Below are 24,286 nucleotides of genomic sequence, written 5' to 3'. Positions count from 1 at the left end.
TCCTCATAGCTATCAGTCTGTTGTAAACTTCCAATTCCAGCAACTAGAAAATGAGATGGAAGACTGTGGCAGCAACAAGAATGGGTCTGTTTCAGGACCAGTATCTCCAATATTCTCAATGACTTTTTCCACAGATACTCTGCGGACATGTAGGGAGAAAGGTGATATGGGGATACATTAATGTCCCCCAGGATGCTCAACCTTTCCTTACTTTCTCCATGGGATTTTTAACATTCCCTCCCACATGAATTACCAATGAATGAATGAATGAATGAATTGTAAACTTAAGCTCTGGTATGTTAAAATTATTACATGCAAATGTAACCATGCAAACATTTAATAATAATGCAGATATATTTAATAATATTTAATTTTTATAGACTTCCCTTAAGAAGTGCAAGTACATGGGAAGCTACAGTTCTTCAGTAAAGGCATGGTGCTTGAGTTAAATCTAAATGCCTCTTCCATAGAAATTATGTATTTTAATGTATCTTCACTTACTATATCTTCTGTTCATTTACCCTTGGTAAGCAGATGTAAGATTATCGTTTCCTATAGTTGATGGCAAAAATGAACTATACTGAGTATCATTAAAGAAGGTCAAATTATTCTTTAAAGGAAGATAGAAGTTCTTTAGGGGCCATACAAACCAGCAGTTTTTGGTCTTGGATGCTCAGATCTTGTTGGATCCCAGTTCCTGTCATCCTTGACTACTGGCCATGCTGACTGGAGATGGTGGAAGCTTGAGGCCACCAAAAGTATTAAAAGCCAAATATGAGAACCCTGCATTCTATTAAAATGACCAATCAAAAGTTTTCAGGAAAAACCTACATAGAGCATGAAGATGGTTGGCCCATTTAGTCCAAGCCATGTGGGGATTATTTGTCTATCTATGTAATTTTGTACCTTGTTTTAATTACATATAAGATACCCAGTAGTTAACATAAAACCAAAAAACCCAATAAAAGCATCACAATTAAGATTAAATGCATAAATAAGAGCAATGGTCTAGCCCAGGGTTCCTCAACCTTGGCAACTTTGAGACAGGTGGACTTCAACTCCCAGAATTCCCCAGCTAGCCTTGCTGGCTGGGGAATTCTGGAAGTTGAAGTCCGCCCATCTTAAAGTTGCCAAGGTTGAAGAACCCTGGTCTAGCCAACCAAGTCAGGATGTCTGGCCTCTCGTTCCCCAATAGTTCTCCAAAACAATCTGGTCTTTACCAGCTTTCAGATCAGCCCCACCTGCTATTCCATACAGCATCTTGGGGAAAACACTGCTTTGGGGCCCCTTTTCCCCCTCACCTCCCCAAAATAAGGGACTGTAATAACTGCTTGTGTAAAGAGTATATTGGGCAGGTTGATTTCAGTTGGAAGAGGCAGTTAGTTGTTTATGTCTGTTTTGCTGATGCTTTTGAGCCCGTCTTAACTTCTGGTGGCTGCCCGGACAAGTTCCCACAGTTTTTATGACAAGATTTTCAGAAGTGGTTTGCTCTTGCCTGCTTCCTAGGGCTGAGAGAGAGGGGCTTGCTGTCATCCAACTGGCTCCGTGTTTAAGGCAGGACTAGAACTCACAGTCACCAAGTTTCTAGTCCTGTGCTTTTAATCACTGTACCAAACTGGCTCTCTGTTTATGCCTCCTTCATGACTAATAGCCATTGATATGGAATTCCTATCTTTTTTTTTTCCAAACCAAATTTCCTATTAAATCTTCTAAGCCATTGGCCCTCACTCCCTCTTGCAGCAATATATTCTACAGATTATTGGTATATTATGTGAAGGAATTTTTTTTCCTATCTATTCTAAATCTTCCATTAACTCATTGAACTGGGAGAGATATCAGTCTAATTTGCTCAACACATTAAAGCCAACCAATCTGATTAACAGGAACAGACATACCACCTTTGTATTTGTTTCCTGCATGGCTTTTTAAAGCTTTTCTAAGGCTAAGCATGTCATCCAGATCCAGAGTGTCTCCTATTTATGGTGTACATGAACTGAGATTTAAAACCGGCAGTTAATCTTATTGTTCAAACACATTTAATGACTTCTTAACAGAATGCTTGCATTTTAGGGCTTTCTTGGGCGGAAAAACATCTTAAATATAACTAGTGTTTGCAATCTGCAGTGCTTCATTTATGAATAGGCTAGTGGTTTGCTCTGGGACTTTAGTGGAGCACTATAAATAAATGCAGATAAATGCAGATGTGTATTTTTTTTATTTGTATATGTGAATGGGACAGCAATAATAAATTATCACATCTACATAAAGTCTGGAAAAAATCCCCTACAAACAAAAATGTCAGCAACTTTTCCAAATTAATAGCTGAACCCACATAAAAGATAATCCAAACAATTCAAAACTGAAATTTCAGTAACAGCTGTTTGAACAAAGAAAGCAAGTTTTTAAACAGCTGTGTAAAACTATTGTCTGATGAAGTCCTGGGAAAAAAGAACCTTATGTAGAAAGAGAATATTTGTAAAGATATCAGCAATCCAATGAGAGCTCCACAGATGTTTTGAAAGGTTTCCAAAAGTTTATTGATAATAAATAAAACACTTTCAAATTCAGTTATATGCATGCTCATTTAAGAGGAAGGTTCAGTGCATCTCAATGTAAGCCATACTGCTTTGGTTCTGGCACAGCAAAACCAGCCATTTATAACTTATTTGTAAACCATCATTAAGCAAACTATAGCTCATTTATTTATTTGTATGATTTATATAACCACCCTTCTCACACAAGTGATTCTGGGTGGCTTACCAAACACAGAAAAATCCACCCCATAGCATAGCTCAGCTTAGTGTAATATGTGAACTAATTCTGAGTTTTATGGGACTTTTACATAATATATGGGATCAGGAAGCTAATCTTTCTGAAGGAACCCTGTTTCAGACTAAATTCACATGGACTTCATGTGTATATCCTGTTAAACAAAGGATGGGCATCATGCAACTCTGGATCACAGGCAGCTGTTGCTCCAAGATCAAAAACCCTTTGCGAGTAATCAGGTCACACCTTTAGGAAGAACTGCCTATCTGTCCCCTGGCAGCTAGGAACAGACGGAGAGAGAGAGAAAGGAAAAGAAGCCAGACATTAAAGTGGATGTTAAAGGAGAATGCCATTGTTTGTAAATTAATTGGTATCAGTTTCATATTTTTAGAATACTAGAGTACTTGCTTTGTGTAAATGCATTTCTCCTCAAGTGTTACTACGCTTTTTCTGAATACCACATCATTACAATAAAAAAAAAAAACCCTTAGAAAAATAAAGCATTGCAATTGAGGGGCCCAGCAATATTCATCTTCTTTTTGCTTTTCCTCTGAAGCTCTCACTGCAAAATAAATTTTGGAAATAACGCTGAAGCTCTTGCAAAACAAAATTTCTGCTTATAGCTTTCCCTTGGATTCTTTTTCAAACCTGCCTTTTGTTTTATTTTCCTTACTGGTTTTTATGACAAAGTGTATTTGCATCAACATTTTCCTTTGTGTTGTGAGTTCCTCACTCCCTGCTGCTCTTTTCCCTGTGTGAAGCCTCAATAACCCTGAAAAACAGCAAGGTGGGGGGAGGGAAGGGGCTGGCAAAGATTCCTTCTTTCCACTGGAGGGGATAAGTACTGGGAAATCAATGAACCTTAACTGCTTCAATTTGGCTTCGCAGGAAGTTTGCCCAGAATGCAGGAATATCTTAACAATATGCAAGAAGAGCCTGAACCCAGCCAATATGGTTTGTGAAACCAGCTACCCAACCCAGCTTAGTGCAGTGGGTAAACTCAATGGGCAATATGTAGGAAAACAGCTATAAGGCAGAAAGGGTGAGTGGACGGATGGCAATGGCAAGATTTGAGTTTCAAGTTGATATCAGGAATCTGTAATGAAGGAGTAGGGAACTTGTTTTTCCAGATGTTGCTGAACTAGTGCTATTATCCACTCCAGCTAGAATGGCCAATGGAGAGGGATACTGGCAGTTGTAGTTAATCAATATCTGGAAATCATAAGTTCCTTTTCCTGGCATAAGGAAGGATTAAATAAAATAATTGCTCTTCTATCATATGTACAACATAGGCTTTCCGGAGATCCTCTTGGCCTTCCATCTTCTTCCCTAAGACTAAGAATGTTCAAGGCCTTTACATTCCTCCCATAGCTCCTCTTTTCCTTCTGCTGACTGAAGGGCAGTATTTTTCTATCACTCTCTCTTGGGTGTCTCAGCAGGTAGCTTCTAGCTGGCTTTGCATGGGGTTAGAAGCTAAGTAGGATTAGACCTGGTTAATACTTGCATAGATCAATTCCCTGGCCTCCCATAGGAAATTCCAGGGTGATTGACAAGACTGGGAAGTTGAAAAGCATCCTGAAAGAAGTGCATGGCAAACCTCTTCCACACTACTGCCAAGAAAACTTCATGGCTATCAAGCGTGACTTGAAGATGTCTTTACTTTTATTTTACATGCTGGTGGCATTGCAAGGCACTGGGGAAGTCAATCAGCACAGCGGGGGGGGGGGATAAAACCAGGTGTAGCATTCAGATAGGTGCATAAGCACTTAATGTCTTTTTCAGGCTATCATATACAAGCAACTTCTATTATGCTATTTTTATTCCAGTTTTCCTCCACTTCAGTGAAACATACATATTGTGCCAATACATGTTAAGGTGACAGTAACTTGGGTTATCTTTCTGCCAAGCCAGGCTGACGTAAAGCCATGAAATCTGCTGGGCGCATCTTACTCCTACAGAAATTCACCTGGGCCTAGAGCTCTCTCTCCAGTGGCTTGTCTTTGTTATGGCAGCACCATCCAGTGTGAAAAGCAGAACATTTTTGCCCCAAGTCAGGGCCAGCATGAGAAGTGATGGGCCTGTGCAAGAACTTTTTCTTGAAGAGGCCAGACAGGTATGTTAAGGTTTACGTGCCATCAACTGAGTTCTGGTTTCTGAGATCTTGCGGGATGGTGGATGTAATGCAATATAAAGATTTTCTCCCCTATTTTTCATGAAGATGTTGTTAAGGACTATGAAAGTGGTGCATACTAATTCCTAGTTTTGTACAAAATAATTAAATCACAAATGTATGAATATGTTTAAAAAAAAAACCGGTTGTCCCCAGTCACATCTAAGGGACTGATTGTACAGTGTTCTATTTTCTTTGTTTAAGACCCTGATTAAGAGGATAAAGTGCTCAGCTCACTCTTAGTGTGGCACTTTAACACATGCAGCAGCTGACCAAAATTTGAAAAGCTAAATCTCTTATGTTTGTAACAGAATTCCAGTGCAACACCCCTCTCTCAAAACTTCCATTATCATTTATTCAGGATCCTGGCTCCCCTGAAATAGAGTGGATTCACAGATGATACTAAACTGTAATGGTTATGTCTATATATTTTGTGATTGTGATTGTGATTGAGAGCTGTGCAAAACATTTGTATGAGTTGCTTCAAAAGGCACAGGAGCCGTGTAAAAATCACATCTGCTTTAATGCTTCAGAAAGAGGATGTTCCTCTGTGATTCCATGTGTTGCAAATGTCTCATTCAAATGCTTTGCGCAGACCTAGTGTGACTCCAGTCACTATGGGGCATTCAACAAGCCATGGTTAAATCATAGCTTGGCATGATGTGCAAACTTAGATATAAAATGCTCTGATGGCAATGATAGGGCGTGTTCTGATAGAAGGTATTTGGCATGTATGGACTTTTCTACTGTTTTGTTGTCATATTCAGGAAGCTGAAAAACTAAAAGTAATTTGAAAGTTCTTTCCCCAGGGTTATCAGACGCCTAACAAACCTTGGTGGAAAATACAGCTTTTTGTTTGGGAACCAGTGCTTTTTGGAACATGGGATGGAGTCTTTACTTCCTGCATGATTAACATCTTTGGAGTAGTTCTCTTTTTGCGGACGGGTTGGCTGGTTGTAAGTATTATGGGATTAAACAATAACTCATAGAGGTTATGTCACTCTGTGATTTCATTTTGCTTTGCTTAAGGTGATTTTTTAAAAAATAATATGTGTAGTTGTTAAAGCTGACAGTTAACTAGACGATAAAGATTGCCTCCTTTAAAAAAAACCAAACAAGTGGCATCTGTTCAAGTAAAGGGTGTTTCTCAGACTTCTTTTTTAAAAAGCACTGAATGCATATTCCTCTGCAGAGCTATTATCAGATGCTCCATCTGCAGTTATTGTTAGTTTTTTAAACAGCTTGTTAACCAATGCATCACACAGAGGAGAGATATATCATTAAAACACTGGCAAACAGCTCATCCTACAACCAAATTAAGAATGCAATGAGGTGGGGGGAAGACTTTTAAAGCAATGAGCCGTGTGATTAACATTCTTCTTACCACTTTTGCCTGTAGAATCAGATAATTGTAGATCAGTGTGCTGTGAGCATCAATGTTTTGCCCTGGAGGCAAATAGGATTGTTTTTTTCCGAAGAATCCAAGGCATAATTGGTGCTGTAAATGGCTTTTATTTTCTTAATCTTTACTTGGACCACACTGCGATATAAATGGCGAGGATTTATATGTTGGTGTTAACAGGAGGGGCAATCCAGGGTGTCAGCAAGATGCATGGCATAGATACCCTTTTGACTTATCTCCTACATAATGAATTGTGATTGTTGTGTTAAAGCCAAGAGTGGTTTGTACTGACTTTGCTACAGCAGCATTTGATGGCTTGAAAATGGCAGAACTCCATTGTACTAGACTACCCAGTCCTGTTACTACCAAATGTTGAGTTCATTTGGAGGTAACAACCTGCTAAATTCTCAATATTCAGTAGCAGCAAGATTGACAGTTCAGCACAATATGTTTATACCACTGATGTAGCTGATACCTGTGGGAAACAAAATGGCTTTTGCCTGGTATGTAGGAAAATAATTCCCAATTATACCTATGCCTAGTGATGGTGCTGATGGTTTCCAGATCAGTAAGCAGTGCCTTTCAATAACCCAATTTAACTCACCAGGCCTGCATCTTCTTATAGAATTATCACACTTTGCTACAGCATCTATTCCTACCCTTCTTTTAGTTCCTGCTCTTAACCAGGTTTGTTAAAAAGTTAGTCTTGCTGAAATAATTTGAACCTAGTTCAAAGTAAGCTGCATAATATTGCAGCTCCAGTATCTATTTACAGACTAGTTGATGCATAAAATCGAAATTTCCATTTTTTCTCAACATTTAAACATTCACAGATTAATATATGCTTGAGTTCTTATGGCTGTATTAATATTTCTTCTCTGCTGTTCTATGAATGTAAAAATAGAAATAAAATAGCTTGGATCAGTTGTAATGAAGCTGATCAAAAATAACTGTTCAGGTGAAACATGTTGCTATAGTGACATATTCTCCCAAACATTATTTAAAGAATTTGGTATCATCTCAGGTAATGGCTATAAAACAGTAATCCTTCTACCCATTTTTTTTTTAATCTTCATTTTCTTTTGCATCAATTTTCCTGATTTTATTAAAATAAAATGCCAGAATTATTGATGTGCATGGCTCAAATGCAAAAGTTGAAGCATTCATATGAATCTGATATCTAGGCATTCCTGTTGAAATTGATGGATGCAATGCAACCCAGGAGAAATTAGGGTTTGCATTAGTAGAATCCTTAATTGTGCTATTTCCAAAATTCTACAGATACTTATCTGCTGTGCAAAATAAATTAAAAAATAAATAAACTATGCTCATAGAAGCCTCAGTTTCCTATTTCCAAGTACATGTTAGTTTCTACATTGGACTGCAGAAAAGCATCACAAACTTTTCACTGCAGGTTGCAGAAACCGAGATGGAATAGGCTCATCTTTCGTTGAAATATTTCCATTCTGGATGGTATTAGTTACTATTTTCCCCCACCCTATGGCTTACTGTGTTTTCTAAATCCAATTAATTGTGGTTTATTTGTTGAGCCGTAGTTAAGCAATCATTGCTTAGCACAATGCATGGGCCCAGTTATATTCTTTCTTGCATTGTTATAAAATTCTTCCTTGTGATTCCCTGATAAGCCTCCATTCAAAGATATTACTTCTTCTATTGCTGGAACCCATTGTATTTTTTCTTGCTAGCCAATAACTACCCAGAATACAGCTGCCTTCATGAAATCATATCTCAATTTCTTATCCTGCTGTTTTGGATGACAGCTGTAGAAGATCAAGGAGAACTGAAGCCAGGACTCAGCATGTTCACATCTGCCGGCATATAGTCCTTTTATACTCCCTCCCTAAAGAGCTATTTTTGAAAAGGAAAGCATCATTGTAACTTCCATTGTTTTTTAAAAGCACTAAGTTACATGCACTAAATATATATTTCAAATGGGCAACGGACTTAGAGCGTTCCTTCAATATGTTGATGGTATAAGTACAGTCTAATATACTTTGCACAAAGCAACAATTAGTTCGCAAAAAAGCTTAAAATCACTTCCCCTTCTACAGAGCTATTACAGGAAGGAACACCACGCCTGTTGGATAAGAGCAACACACAGAGTGCTTTGAAGAAGAGCTGAAGGAAGCAAAATGCTTGGGTTTGCTCACAATAGGGATCTCTGAAGCTCAGAGGAAAAGTTTGAGAGATCACTTTATTATTTGCATCTACATGCTGGCAATACTTGGAAGTTCCTCTGATGAAATAAGTGTGGAAACATAACACAGGACTTGTTCCTCTCCCGTTCTTACCCTTCAAAGATCACAATGTAAAATTCTATCTGTGCTGTGCCTTTTTTTGTAAGTACATGTCTGTGAAAGATGCAGATACAGAGAGAGCCTTGTAATATCTGATTATTTCTGGGTGTATCCCATATTGCTGTTTCAGTCATGAGAGTGATTTGCAGGAGAATTAAATGTTGCACGATAAAAAAAATCCTGCATAATTAACCTTTCTTCCTTTGCTCAAGAAAACTAATCTTTATGGATAGTTGCAGCAGATGACACATTTCTCGATTAGCACCATGGCTTTGAATATCCAAATTCAGCATGAAACTACAGTTCAGTACAGGTAAAACTGGCATGGGATCAGTGCATAGGCTAATCTTAGGTATTAATCCATTAATAGCAAACAGTAGTCTTGCTATTGGTAGTCACTTCAGTTTGTTCATATATGGATTATATATCAGCCGTATATGATCTTTATCTAATGCTTTGCTCCTAGTGTAGTTATTTATGTATCATGCTCTTTTATGCTTCAGCTGTCCCCTTCCATTTCAGGGGAACACTGGAATTCTGATGGGCATGTTTTTGGTGTCCTTCGTCATCTTGGTGGCCTTAGTAACTGTCTTGTCTGGCATTGGAGTTTGTGAACGATGTAGCATTGGAAGCGGAGGAGTCTATTCAATGATTTCTACTGTCCTTGGAGGTCAAGTTGGAGGGACCATTGGCCTTCTTTATATTTTTGGTCAGGTAAGAATGCCATTTTCTGAAGAAAATACTTTTATTTAAATATATTTTTCCCATTCACCTTTCCCTTTATGTTCAAGGCAATAATACACAAACTGCAAATTCTGTTGTGTTAGTTGAAAAGATACATACACTGGTTTGAAAACCCTGGTATGTGATGAAGGATAAAGTTGCTTAAATTTGTAATTGCCTTTCTGAAGTGCAGCTTTCCTTTATTGTCTGGATGTGGTATGAATCAATTGCTACCTTCTCTTTGAAAATTCTTTGACAGCCTGGAAAGTAAAGTGAGGATTTGCATATGATTCTGTGCATGGAATACCTTTTAATTTAAGATTGCTTTTAGTCCAAGTTTTGGATACCAGGGATTGCTCAGAGAAATGTTCCAAAAGAAGATTTGAAAAACTTAAAAGTATTTCACATTATCTGCTAATCTCCAAAGTCTTCACAAAATGAAATTTAAATAAATGCAAAAATTAAAACTCAAATGAAATTAAGCACATCCAAATAAAGATATTTAAAAATTAGGCTGTATTTCCAAAACTGGATTTTAGAAACATTTTTCACCTGCAAATTCTAATTCTAGGTGATTTACTTAAAAACTGAATCTATTTAGTCAATGTTATTTATTTACTACAGTGTTATTTAATGGATAACATACTGTTCATGGATATTTTCCTCAGCACTTCCAGCCTCCCTTCTCTCTGCTTTGATTTTAAAAAAATATTCATTTAATTAAAGAAAATTAAATAGGAAACTGACATGCTGCAAAGCTAAGAGTCAACCTTCAATCTAATTTTTATTTACATGAATGCCCCATTTAGACCTCATAGGCATTTTTTTGAATAAAAACAGTGGGGAACTGTAGCCCATTGCTCAAAATGTGCCCCCCAGTGTTTCACTGGTAATATATATCCAGGGCTTAAAGGAATGATCTGCGGCAGCCCCAGAGTCAGTTTCTCAGCAAGATTCTTAAGCCACTGAGTATGATGATGAACTCCGTGTCAGGCCAATTCAGGGGAAGCTCTGAAACTCTGTAGTTTCTCACCTCATGTGCACATTTCTCAGATGTCAGGTAGGGCCACAGACTCTTTAAGTCGGCAAACGGGATGACCCACACAGCCTTCTTAAGTCTTCAGTTAAGCATTGGCAATATATGGAACAACTGCTTTGACCAAGCTTTTAACTTCCTACAGTGAGCTCTCCAGGGTCCTGGCCATGCTTTGTTGTTCTTAGAGCTGGTTGATGTCTCTTCCTTTCTCTGGGAATACCAGTCATTAGCTAGCTTCATTTGAGTGTTCAGCCAAGCCAGAACATAGTCTCACTAGTTTGCCTTTTGATAATAAAAATGTTGTAACTTGCCTCACCCATCATTGCAGCCATTTTGAGGATAAGCAACCCCTACATGGTAGTCATCCCCATGTCATGCTCTTAAAATTCCAGATGTAGCTTCCCACTCAAAAAATTGTCTACACTTGTGGTAGACAGCCTTATAGTAGTCTAATACTTCACCTTTCTTCTATCAAAAAACTTAAATGAGCAATCATTCTTATTCTGGTTTTCTATTCAGACCACGGATAAGACTCAATAGTTTCAGCAAGCTTAGTCTATGTTCTGGGGCCTTAATTAGTTTATGTTCAACACCAGCCATGGATATTTAAATGCAGAATTAGTTCTTATTAGTTCCACACGGAAATCTATTGTTGATTCCTACATAACCAACAATATAAAATATGACAATAGATTATGCATGCTATGGCTCTTTACCAGAATATTGTTCACATGTATGCTGCTATGTTTATCATAAAACCATGCCATTGGCATAACTTGGAAACTAAATTTATAGAATTTATTCTTTTAAGGATAAACTGAATTTTAGCAAAATATTCTAGTGCCGTAATTTAATTAAATTGCACTGTAGTAGCCAAGAATCTGTTTTTCATAGCATCACAATACTTTATGTGTAGATGTAATTATGGTATTCTGCAATTCTGCTACTACATTAATTGGTATTTCCTGGTTTTGAAAGTGAATCAGTTTGACTCTGTCAAACATTACTGCATCTAGGAAGCTATCCAGGAATGGGTTTTCCAGGGATTTTTGGTTTAAAATAGGCTTCTGATTAGCCTTGGAGAGTTCATCTCCATTAGATGCTTTGTTCATGACAGAGAATGTTCAGGGTGATATTCAGAGTGGGGAAATATTTTCCCGCAGTGTGCTTCAATGTCTGGCCAGAGTCAACTATTTCAGACCATGTGCACTTTTTCCTCAGGAGCGTCTCTATTTTTTTTTAAACTATCTTCTATATACCAAATGATTATTATTACAAACAATCAATACTTACCGCTGCTTGTGCCACAGGACTTCCTCTTCTTCCTGCTGTACAAACAAGCATATTCCAGATACCCTCCAGACATCCCACTAAACTAGGGGTGGGATGAAGGTAAGGAGATCCATTTGACCATGAATTGTTTGTGCCATTGATGGATGGATATAGTTGGGTCAGAATCTGGGGTTGTTATTAATGCCCAAGATGCAAATCTCTTTCCTAAAGAAAAAAACAGAATGAGATTCTTTTTGACTTGCCTTGTTAATTCTGCTCTAGTTTATTCTTCTTCTGCAGTGTTGTTATTAATAGAGCCCATAGCAGGCCTTTAACCCTCCTGAGAATCTTGTGTCCTCCTCTGAGTTTTCTCCTACTACTGAAATCTGAGTGCCAGAGCTTCCAAACAATCATTTTTTAGACAAAAAATAAATAACATGTTAATTGTCCTCCAGTTCAAACAGCTTAGCCTCTTCACGGGTGAAAATATTCTTCAGTGTGTTGCAGGTGCTATGTACATTACTGGATTTGCTGAATCCATCTCTGACCTCCTGGACCTCAGTAACATTTGGGCAGTGAGAGGCATCTCCCTTGCTGTCCTGCTGGCCTTGCTTGGAATTAATCTGGCTGGGGTGAAATGGATCATACGACTCCAGCTGCTACTTCTCTTTCTACTGGCTGTTTCCACACTGGATTTTGTCATTGGATCCTTCACACACCTCGATCCAGGTAACATTTTCCTGACTCTTCTAAATCAGGAAGATAACCATCTTAATGGATGAATGAGATGTTTTTCTCTATTTATCTGTTGACTAAATATGCTAATATGAAAATAATATTTCTAAAGCAACCATCTTCCTTCTTTTACGTTTATAGGAGACATGTGTTTGTTATGATCTCTTTCTCTCTCACACAGAGACACACCTTTACAACAGACATTCTTCCTATGCATTAGATACATGCTTACCATTTTCAATTTTTTATAAGGACTGATTGAAAATGATTTTTAAAATGTTAGCAAGTAGAGCCTTTGTAGTCAGTTAAAGTATTTTACAATTCAGTCCGGTATATTACTATACAGAAATAAACCCAAATGAATTCAATTGAATTGAAGTGGATTTGAAATTAAGTAAGTGAAGAAAATAACCAATCAAAGGCTACCCCTCCTAGTAATTTTGGATGAGGTTATTATGACTAAAGAGTTTCATTGGGTGCTTGAGAATTTCAGAGCTAAAGAAAATTGTAGAACAGAATGACTCAGAAGGTTATTTAAACAGATACACCCAGCTACAGCTGTTTTGGCCTAATGAAAATCAAGGCTGGATTTATCCAAACATTTCATCTGGTCAGCGTGTTAACCGCTTCACTTAATAGAATACCTGCTGCATGTTCCAACCTGTCTTCTTGGCTCTATTTTTTTCTCCCAAAAGTCACTCCCCAACTGCTTTTTTCATAGCTCTTCCATGCACTGGTGAGCACTGTGTGTTTCAGAGTCATAAGATTATCAGTTCTACTTGTGAAAAACTGAAGGGAGCAGTACACTACTTTTACTGGCTGGCAATATGAGGCTGAGGAGTTTCCTGTAAGAAAGTCTAGTTTATTTTATAACTAGCAGGGATAAATTTGTGATTATTTGATGATCAAGTGCAGAAGTATAGGATGGGGAATATATGGCTTGTGAAAGATCATAGAATAGTAACTGATTGCAAACTGAATGTGAGTTAGCACCATGTGGCTGCAAAGAATGCAAATATAATTTGGAGCTGCATCAATTGAAGTATAGGTGGTGCTCACTTAACAACAGTAATTGGGACCGTCAACTCTGTGACTAAGTGACACAGTCATAAAGCACAATGTCATGTGACCACACTGACTTATGACAGCAGTTCCAGCAGTTCCAGTTGCCATCGTTAGGCAAATCCTCCACAGTCTCAGTGTCCCATGGTCATGTGATTGCCATTTGTGACCTCCTGCTGGCTTCCCCATTGACTTTGCTTGTTGAAAGCTTGTGGTGAAAGTTGCAAATCGTGATCATGTGACCGTGGGGTGCCGGTTGCCAAGTGCCCGAATCGAAATCACATGACTGTGGGGACGCTGCAACAGCCGCAACTACAAGGAATGGTCATAAGTCCCCTCGTTCAGCGGCGTTGTAATTTTGGTTGCTGAATGAGTGGTCGCTGAATGAGGACTACCTGTATAGTTTCCAAATCACTGTAAATAAGTTTCATTTTATTTAGTCCTGAGAAGAGAAGATTGAGGAGAATAGGAGAAACACTGAAAGGATGTCACACAGAAGAGGGTGATGACTTGTTCTCTGACTCCAGGACACATAATAATAGATTTATATTAAAAGAAGGCAGATTCCAACTTAATATTAGTGGAGGGAAGGTCCTAATAGTTAGATCAGTTCAGCAGTGGGACCAGTTACCCCAAGAAGTGGTGGGCTTCCCTTTACTGGATGTGTTCAAATAGAGGCTAGACAGCCATCTGTCAGACACACTCCAATTTGGATTCATGGTTACACAAACATCTTTTTCCAATTCTATAATTCTAAGTTGTGAAATTGATTAGAGGGTAGGGGTGCCTTAGGGGTATGCACAAAATGCAGAAATCCAGAACAATCCATCACCTGCAGGTTCTCAGAACCATTTCAGATTAGCAGCAATTCTGTATAAACAAGACTGGAAACATTTTGGTTGTTTGGGGTTTTTTGCTAAACAAAAACTGGAGGGATCCCAGATAATTTTATGGGGTGAGAAGAGCAAGACTGGTGCACATCATTTCTTTTTCCCCTCCTTCCTTCAGCAGCTCCCAGCGTGAAGGTTTGCCTGTCTCCAGTCTTCCTGGTCCCTTCCCTTCCCTTCCCTTCCCTTCCCTTCCCTTCCCTTCCCTTCCCTTCCCTTCCCTTCCCTTCCCTTCCCTTCCCTTCCCTTCCCTCACCTCCCTCCCACCTCCTGACGTCACTGCTGCCACTGGTGTTGCATGACCACTGGTTGGCCAACCCCCCAATCTTCTCGGTGCTTCCCTTTTCTTCCTTCCCCTGCCTCCCCTCCGCTGCCACCGGTGTCCTTAGCTGTTTTCATTCTTCCTCTGTGAATCACTTCTCAGAACAACCACATTTCAGTCTATATCCAAAATAAAATGACACCATTTTGTTCTGTGTATGGAACAAAACATCTGTAGAGGAGTATGGTGGTAACCTTGAAGAAGGAATGCAGGGTGGTTACAAAAATATCAGCTTAACCTTGAGAGAGAGAAAGGGGGTGAGCGGGGAGACGGAAACTCTCAAGATTCCTTGTTATTGTTCCTCTCTGCAACAATAACGTAGAGTTCCAGTAGTCCTGGTGGAGTCTGTTTCTGAAACACATGTTTTTCAGTTCAGGCACAGACCATCTAAAACCAGCTGTTCTGTGCATGGAATGAAATATTTTTGCACATCCTCGGGATGCACCAGTCTCCACTTCCCTCCAAGGATTGGCTGTCAGGAAAGGACCAATTCATTTTAAAATTGTATCAAATGCACAAAGGAATGACATTCAGCTTTGTGCATGTTCACAGGCAGAAAATTAGACTAAAAAGCAACCACAGTAGCCACAGAAACCTTCAGTTGCAGAGCTATTAATTATTCAAAACATATGGCCTTTGTGCTCTCCCTATGTCACTCCCAGTTATGGGCATGGGCCTCATGTTCGCAAGATAACACCAGCATATAACCCCAGTGCAATACAGTATTTTGAAGCCTATCCCTACTACAGTGATTGCACAGGCAAGATGCGCAAGTGTAGATGCTGTCAGGTGGCTTGAATATTCAAATATTTAGCCTGATTACTAAATGCATTGCTTTCTGGTGGTTTTTAATCTTTCTTTTTTTAAAAAAATGACTTCAGTATATTTGACTTTTTTTTTTTTTTTGGTAATTACCAAGGTTTTGTACCCAGGTTCAGGGTCAGTCACACTCCCTCAGCCTAGCTTACTTACGTTGTTGTTGCAGGGAATAAAATGAAGGAAGATCTTCGTATATAAGCTGTAAAATGCTCCTGGGAGTAAATCTAACAAATAAATAATAATTTAAAATCATCCTGGCGTCTAGATCAACCTTTGCTGACAACTTGCCCATGTCCATGTTGCTTTCTTGGCCACAACAAGTGGACTGTTGATTGATTGATTGATTGATTGATTGATTGATTGATTGATTGATTGAATATGTGCCATCAAGTTGGTGTTGACTCTTGGTGACCACATCGATTTTCTCCAGGAGGATCTGTCCCCAACTTGGCCCTTCTGGTCTTCCAGTGGTGCACCCATCAGTGATGTAACCGAGTCCATCCACCTTGTTGGTGGTCATCCTCTTCTTCTCCCCCCCCCCCCATCTTTCCCAGTATTATAGACCTCTTCAGAGAACTAGGTCTTCACATAATGTGTCTGAGGTAGAATAATTTGAGCCTGGTCATTTGTGCCTTGAGTGAGAAGAAGTAGATTGCCCTAGCCTTTTCTTCTACTTTCCAGCTTGGTCTGCAATGAGATAAGACCCCTGGAATTTCCTTGTGGACTCCATCCAAGATCTGTTCCTGCCCAGCTTTTTCAAAATCAGCCAAGATCAACCAGGTGTTTACCTTTTTGTGAACGTGCAAAGTGGGTTTACAGGGCTCTTGTCTCATTGACCCCTCCTTCCTCAGAGTAGGAAAGAAATACTTGTTCTTCTGCAGCCACTCGCATGCCACAAAATCTGCTTCAGAGGATTGGGAGTTCCTCTGTGGAGGATTTGTTGAGATGGAGAGCTGGTTGCAATTAGGAGGACAGAAAATTCTACTGTGGAAGTGAAGCCTCCTTAAGCAGCAGTACATGCCAGCTATATAAACATATATCTGTTCGTACTTTGGAACAGGAGTTGAATGCCTGTAACAGAATAACTATTAGTATTTATTAATAAATAAAGCAATAACATAATGATGACAACAACAATACAATAATATTTATTAAAATACTACTCAGGGGTAGTACTTTGTGAACCGAAGGGTAACCTGGATCAAAAGTGTAACTCCTTTTGCAGCTTTTGACCATTTCAAATAGTAGTAAAACAAATGAAGTCCATTTTTACACAAGATACTAAGTGTGATGGAATGTATCTACGAGGAGGAGAGTGATGTGGGAGATCAAGGCTATCGGGAAGGAGGGGGCGCGTTCCAGGAGAGAGGAGGAGGCAAGAGGTAGCTGAGTCCGCAGGAGGAGCGTGGGAAGTGAAAGAGGTTCAGGATAGCCACTCCCTAGAATCTCACAGGGCACATCCACTAATTGCTGTAGTATAGATTTAGTTTGGTAAGATTCTGTCTATAAGGTGTTAGCTAATAAAGGAACTGGACTGGACTGCTTCATCGTCGTTCTTGGGTTGGGCCTGACACTAAGTCTGGTTTTGTATTACACTTCTGCTCCATGAGTTGCATTGGTTACCAGTCTGTTTCTGGGTCCAATTCAAGGTGCTGGTTTTGACGTTTAAAGCCCTATATGGCATGAGACCAGGTTATTTGAAGGACCGCCTCTCTCTGATTACATCTACCTGTCCCACTAGATCCTGCAGAGAGGGCATGGTGCAGGTCCAGCTGGCTAGGGAGCTTCATTTGGCGGGTCCTAGGCAGCAGGTCTTCTCTACTGTGGCCCCCACTTTATGGAACATCCTTCCCTCTGAAGTGAGGCTGGCTCCATACCTTTTGACTTTCTGAAAGTCCCTCAAGACCTGGTTGTGTCATCAGTCCTGGGGACCCCAGGGGATTGGAGAAATATTGAGATGGCTCCAGTGTAATTAACACCTGTTCTTTGCCAAATCTCTTTTTTATTCTGTTTTAGTTTGTGCTTTTTATAATTTTAAGTTGTTAATATTAAAACATTAGTATTAATTTCTATATATTGTTTTTAACTTTGTTGTACACTGCCCAGAGTCACTTGACAGGCGGCCATATAAATATGACGAATCAAATCAAATCAAATACAAATACATTTAATACTTAAAAATATGTGAAAAGAGATGCATCTTGACTACCCACCAAAAGGCAGAGAGAGAGAATTGTGGCTAAGCACAACTCTTTGGAGTGGATTCCACAGCTTGGGACTGCTGCAAGGAAATACCTTTTCTAAATGCTAGAGAAATAAGCTTCTTATCCTGAGACACTTCAGAAGGGTTCTCCTGCACAGCTTCATGGCTGAAGACTTTAAAGGGCACTTAGCATTCATCTTTGAACATGCCACAACTGCAGGAAGCCACAAAGTGTTTCTTCTTTTATTTTAAAAAAGAAGACATTAAATATATCAATATATCTCTGTTGATGCAATATACCAGATCTAGACTGGTATTGTTTCTAGGCCCAAATTGGGCTGTTCTGGAAGAGGGGAGCCAGCATTTGACTTGGTAGATCCAAAGCTGGCCATTTCTCACTATCCAAAAATCAGAATGTGGTTTTTCAGCCTTTACTTAAGCTGCTACAAATGAGGTTATCATCCATGGCAGTGTTCACCAACCTGGAAATCTGCTGCCCAGATTCAAAGGACTTCTTCCTGGGTAAATCCCCATCAGTGGAATTTAATCAGGCCATGAAGGATAGTAATTGCTTTTAGGATCAGATTCACTGATAGAAATCTGTTTATAATTATGTGACAATTTATTATGTATTCTAATTATACCTGTTCTATTTATACAGTTGGAATTTATTTCTTTTATCGTGTGTCGAGCAAAATGAAGGGGGATCAGTTTCTTTAAAAAGAAGAATATATTTTGTAAAACATGTTACAGATACACATGCAGTTTTTAGTGTTATTAAATTTAAACACAAAGTAAATGTAGTTACACAACTAAACAGAAGGTGTCACTTTATCTTCAGATTCCTTTACTCAGCCTTTTAAGGCTGAGCTTGCTTTCTTACCCTTCCTTCCTTCCTTCCTTCCTTCCTTCCTTCCTTCCTTGCTTGCTTGCTTGCTTGCTTGCTTGCTTGCTTTTATTTGTATCATCCTCACTGATGTAAAAATCTAATAGCTAGGACAGGAAGATGAGTCACCTACAAATATTCTAATCTCTTTATCTGGAGAGAATTTTTAACAATGCCTATGTTGTGATTCAGCTCAGAAGAAAATTTCAGTGGCATTGTAGTCTGTAGCGCATGGTTTAGAATTACAAAATACTTGTTTACAGTTTGTAAAAGGCAGTTGAGGTTATTGCTTGCTTAGGTTGCAACCTTAAGCTTTTTTAATGAGTGAGACCTATTGAGCATAGTTAAACTTATTTCTGGATAAATATGCATAAAATTATATTCTCCCGGGAGAGCATAATTGAAGTCTCTTTACCAATGTAAGGTCACTTGACTAAATATCCCTTAGTATCGTTTATTGCTCAATTTACAGAATTTAAATTCAGAATACATATCTGCAACCTATTTTTACCCCAGAACTTGTGAAAATAGCGCTGAGATCAAAATACTGCTGTGTATGTCTACAGGATCCATTCTCCTTTTGCTAAATAAATTTGGTTATTTCTTGTGTATCTCAAATTATAGTTAGGATTTTTAATAAGTCTTGAGCAGATCTTGATTATCTTTATAATTCTGCACCAGATTTTAGCCCTAAAAGGTAGATTACACAAGGATGCCCATAAGATTGCACCAAGTTTCTTTGAGTTGGTTCAGAACCACTTCAGTAGGTATTATGTACGTGGAATTTAGAGGAGAAGACTTCCAGGTCCAAGGAATTTGAGTCCCAGTTTCACCTGGCTGAAGAACTGAAAAAATGAAAAAAAGCTGCTTTCTTCTACTGCTGCAACTACTACTGCTACAGTGAATTCAGACTGATTTGGCCATGATAGATAAAGGCCTTCCTGTTTTAATAAATAATTCTGAGAAGCATCCTTAAACCAGACACAAAAAATGCCACAGGCACTGTAAACTGAAACTAGACTGAGTAATACAACAGAACAAAGCAATAATATCCTTATGCAACATTTACATTTTTGAAAAACTGGCAATACAGTGCCACAAAAAGTGACTGTCTCCGTGATAAAGACTTCTAGTGTGTTAAGTCGTTGTAAACAAGAAGGTGCTGGCGATGCTTTTCACATAATTTCATGAGCTAAATAGACTTGCAAGGAGGAGGAATGTTTTTTTAAAAACACTTTATAAACGAAAAGAGATTGGGTTGAGTCATTCCCAGGGTAAGGAGAAAATGAGAGGGGGTCTTCTTGGTAGTGGTTCCCCCGGCATCTCTGAAACTGCCCCCCAGAGATACATTTTGTTACCCCCTTATTTTCTTTTAAGCAGCTGCAAAGACATTTTTGTTTTAAATTGTCTTTGATCTGAATGTGGGCAGTGTTTAGCTGATCTTTTGTCTAATATTTCAAATACCTGTTTTTCTTTTTAAAAGGTGAGATCGTTCTGTAATTCATAGATCTTTTTCTTCCTTCCTTCCCATTCAAGATATTCTTTCTCTACTGTTCCTAAACCATGATTTGGGAAGTCCTGCATTACCACAAATATCCTCTATGTGGTATTTAGGTACTGATTTTCAGATACCTCAAAGAAATGTTCTTTGTGGGTGTTTGAAAAGTGACAATTTTCTTAAGAAATTGGAATTAGATGCGCATTTATGAAAGGGTGACATTAATCTCTCTCTAAGCCATAGGAATTTCAAAGGCACTAAATGTATATACAGACTTTTTTTTTTTTTTTAAAGAGAGTTGGTCATTTCTACAAATGCCCAAGAAATGTTAAAAATATCAGAAGCCAGTACAAGAGAGGAGTTTGTAATATACAATTTGAATGACTGCTATCATGCAGTCCCATTTTGCCCCTCTCCCCAGGCTGCTATTCTTGGCTTTAATCCTTTGTAATAGTTTTCTATTGTCGTTGTTTAAATATGAAAACCTCTTCCAAGAATTTTGAAGTTGTGAAGAATACAGTTGTAGTTAGGAATATTATATATGAATGTAATTGATGAATAATGCTGGTTTAAAAAAAAACTTGTGAGATTTTGGCTTATGTGGTAATGCTAATAAATAGTATTAATTGCAATCTTCTTTGGAAAGATAAACCCATCTGTGGCTATAATTGATAATTAGATTATATCTCAGGCACAAAGGAATATCTTTTACAGATATATTATAGTAGGTTAAAAAATTATTCACCCTAACACAATCATGTTGCAGTACTAGGGCTTTTTTCTTTAATCTTCGTAGAAAAAAAACCACACAAACTTGTGTACATCCTCCTTATAGAACTCAAATGAAATTCACTACGTGATTATGCTTGGGTGGAGTTTCCTAGCTGTATCACTCCCATTTCCCCAAACACACACAGAGACACACACACATCAGTATTATCCCAGATTCAGTCACTTCCTTCCCTTTGCTGATTTTATTTTTAGAAGCTGAAGTCAAACACACATTTTTCATTGTAAGATTATTCTCAGATGGGGTCTCCCTATCTCCCTACAAAAATTCTTCAGTCTCAAAGCTTTGTAGCTTCAGAGTGCTAGAGTTGAAGGACTCTAGTTGATTCTCTCTGTAGGACAAGTTAGACTAAATACAGCTCTCCACATAGCATCTAAATGTGTAGTTTCCTGGTCCACTTCAAAACCAAGCCGCTATTGGGTTGGATTGGTTGTGATTTAGCACAATATGTGAACCCAATAGTTGTGTATTGCAACCCGTGGTTTGCACTTAGTAATAGGTGTGACTCAGACTGCTGTAGTTTGTCACTATGACATGCCCACTCCTCAGAATCATGTGGGAAGGAATCAGGAGCAGGTCTCAGGGGAATATGCACACGTTTCCATACGCTGTGTGTGAGAAGTACTGGGAGACCTTCCAGATCTTGTTGGATTATATTTTCCAGGAGGAAGACTTTGTTTCCCAGGTTTTAAATGTTAATATCTATCCTTTCAATCATTTTTACTTCTCCTTGCAGTGGGATCAGGAGTGGAGGCCCATAAGAACACAAGTCCATCCCTGATCGCAATCCTGAGTAAATGGACAACCCACAGTTAGGAAACAGCTATTTATTATCCTCCTTCAGAAGATTTTGCCATTTTATGCATAAGACATATCTTTATGATCCATACTTTCAATATGTCATAAGTCTGTCTGATACATCTGAGGAAGTGGGTTGTAGTCAAGTTTATCCTTGGTGCATTTGGTAGTTGTGAAGTGCACATAAGAGACTTTGTTGTTGTCTCTACAATAGGAGATAAAAGGATTATTTCGTGTCAGCTGTTATGATTGTTAGAGTGGCTATGTTTAGGTGCAGACTCTGTTATTGGGTGCCACACCCTTTAGCCGTTTTCCTCATATTTTTTAGCTGTAAGGTAGTCTGATTTTGGAAAACTAGCAACTAGAAGTGGGACAATGGATGATTCCTAAAATAAATGGAAGATTTAGATACTCCCCTGAATATAGGAGTGGAGCTGGCAAAGCAAACTTTGAAAGCTCCAGGGCTTTTTCAGTAGTGGTTATGACCCTATAATAGCTACCAGCAGCAGCAAATATCAAGCCCATTCCCCAGATTAAGTGAACTTCTGGAGAATATTGTATTAGTGCAAACAGATGTAGGACATTTGTTTTAACAGTGCTTCAGTTCAGCTGTTTGAAGGTTACACTTGAAAAGGAAGACAGATAAAAGGTAGAGAAGCTTCTGGGGAGAACAATTATAGTGAATTTGAGCCAACATCCTTATAAACCTAGGCCCATATACAGTAAAAGAAAATGAATTTTTATGAGGTAATAAGTCTTTGGGATAAAGCATGAGTTGGTGAGAAATGAACAGATATAAAGAAAGTCCAAATTCTTCCGCCTAGAAGAAGGAATTATGTATAAGAGGACCAACTTTTCACAAATAGATGCAATTTCTCTTCTACCTAGCTTGCCATAGCTTTTTATATCTGATCACCCTAAACAAACCATTTCATATATTTTTAAAAGAATTTGCTAGTTTCTCATTAAGGTTCATCCTCTCATCCCTGGTACCCATTTTATATGCCATGTCCTCCTCATGATGTTATCTTGGCTTATTCACAGAGGTGGGGTGGGGTCTGCCTGTTAAAGCAGGATTGTCTCTCCTGGTTTCACCAGGCAGCTCACACCCACCCACAGATCACCTGTCTAGCCCTGAGTCAAAACTGGCCTCTTTTTCCAGCCTAAGGCCCATGTTAAATAGAGCAATCAGTGGTTTATTCCCCACTGGCTAGTGCCAGTGGAGAGGAAACAAACTCAGGGGAATCCACCTTATCTTGTCCTACATTAAAACTGCCTTGTTACTCAAGCAGAAGAGAGACTGGTGATTGGGGCCGCAAATTTTATTCCAGCATACTTTCCTGTTGGCTTAAGGACTGGTGGATTGCATGTTAATTCAGCCATCTGGCTGTACCCAGTATCTCATAACTGGAGCTACATTAACATCTCCTTCTAGGTCTAAATGTATCTGTCTGATTTAGCATTGTGTAAACCCATAATACAGTTGTTTGTTTGTGGCTTACTACATTGGGTGAATATTGAATATTCTGAATTTTCATTTGAAAACTATGATTTATGACTTATATTGTATAAAGCCAGCCAATTGTGATTTACTCAAACATAGTGTGACATGTGAATCCAGTCACTGACCAAGTGATTGGAAGGACATTTGTAGAACTTTGGGTAATAATTAGCGAGTGTCCTTATGTCTGAAAAGGGCAGGTTGAACTGGAGTTTCTTTCATGGCTCCAGAAAGGGCATGAACACTGTCATAGGAATCAACAGGTAAAAGGTAAGTTCTAATGGTAGGAAGAATAAAAGCAAGGTGAGCTGGTATAATGAGTGTTCTTCAGCAATGAAGAAAAAAACATTAGGAGATGGAAGGAAATCTTGGAGAGTTTAGCAGTACAAAGAAAACTATCAGATAGATAGAAACCAAGAAATGAACATGTTTTATGTTTGCATAGTCTGATTTGAAATAATCAGCAGGCCTTTTTACTCTTATCATAAGTTTTTCTAAAAACTCCTAGATCATAACTATCTTTCATAATTGTATTTTTCTTTTGGTTAATTTTACTGAAGTAATACAACTTAACAATTAACAAGTCAGATGTTAAGTGTTTTCATCCATGAAAGTTGACTTGGGTCTGCCCATCTTTATGTTCTTATCAGTTAGAAAATGACCCCCAAACTACCAAGAACTCTATATAATTTCATGCCTTCTAGATTCTCCAGGGTCTAAATACTTTGATCTTGCCCAGCTGCATGGGGCTTGACATCAGTCTTGGAAACTCCTTACTCTCCTAATAGAGTAGGTACCTGGCTTTCTGTCCAGGATCTAGGCCGTGAGTGCACCTCACAGTCTCTTAGAAGAACTGTCTGTTGTTTTGGAACCATCTTTTATTGTAAGAACCATCCAGAATTGTATCTTCTTAGGTTCATTGCAGTGTACTTTACATGTGCTGCAGAAGCCAACATCTACTAAAACATGGTCTGCTTTCAGTAGGTCTCATGTACTCCATCTAAGCCTAACCAACAGTGAAAAGGGCTAGGCTGGTGTGGGTTGCCCCCCTCTCTCTTCTCCTCTCAGCAGCTCCTAGTGCAATATATCCCATCA

At 38.7% G+C, this 24,286-nt stretch overlaps 1 protein-coding gene across 5 annotated transcripts in view; it reads left to right on the top strand.

The window, feature by feature from the left end:
- The window catches only part of SLC12A8 (solute carrier family 12 member 8), a 76,964-nt gene that overhangs the window by 4,373 nt on the left and 48,305 nt on the right, over nucleotides 1-24,286 (top strand). For 3 of the 5 annotated variants that reach the window (XM_025169357.2, XM_088146460.1, XM_007432484.4), the window contains exons 2-5: nucleotides 4,681-4,882; nucleotides 5,749-5,895; nucleotides 9,182-9,373; nucleotides 12,188-12,419. In XM_025169357.2, the coding sequence (XP_025025125.2) occupies nucleotides 4,775-4,882; nucleotides 5,749-5,895; nucleotides 9,182-9,373; nucleotides 12,188-12,419 (679 nt within the window). In that variant the 5' untranslated portion in view covers nucleotides 4,681-4,774. Of the gene's footprint in view, nucleotides 1-4,680; nucleotides 4,883-5,748; nucleotides 5,896-5,919; nucleotides 8,702-9,181; nucleotides 9,374-12,187; nucleotides 12,420-24,286 lie in introns of those variants that run through there. The other 2 variants (XM_025169358.2, XM_025169359.2) reach the window with 2 other exon arrangements.

This window comes from Python bivittatus, unplaced genomic scaffold (genome assembly GCF_059951505.1).
Source record: "Python bivittatus isolate LINGU-HERP-01145 unplaced genomic scaffold, Pbiv_v1 ctg000480_np1212, whole genome shotgun sequence".
Classification (NCBI taxonomy): Eukaryota; Metazoa; Chordata; class Lepidosauria; order Squamata; family Pythonidae; genus Python; species Python bivittatus.
Note: the sequence above shows the minus strand (reverse complement) of the source record. Positions and strands in the feature narration are given on the sequence as shown.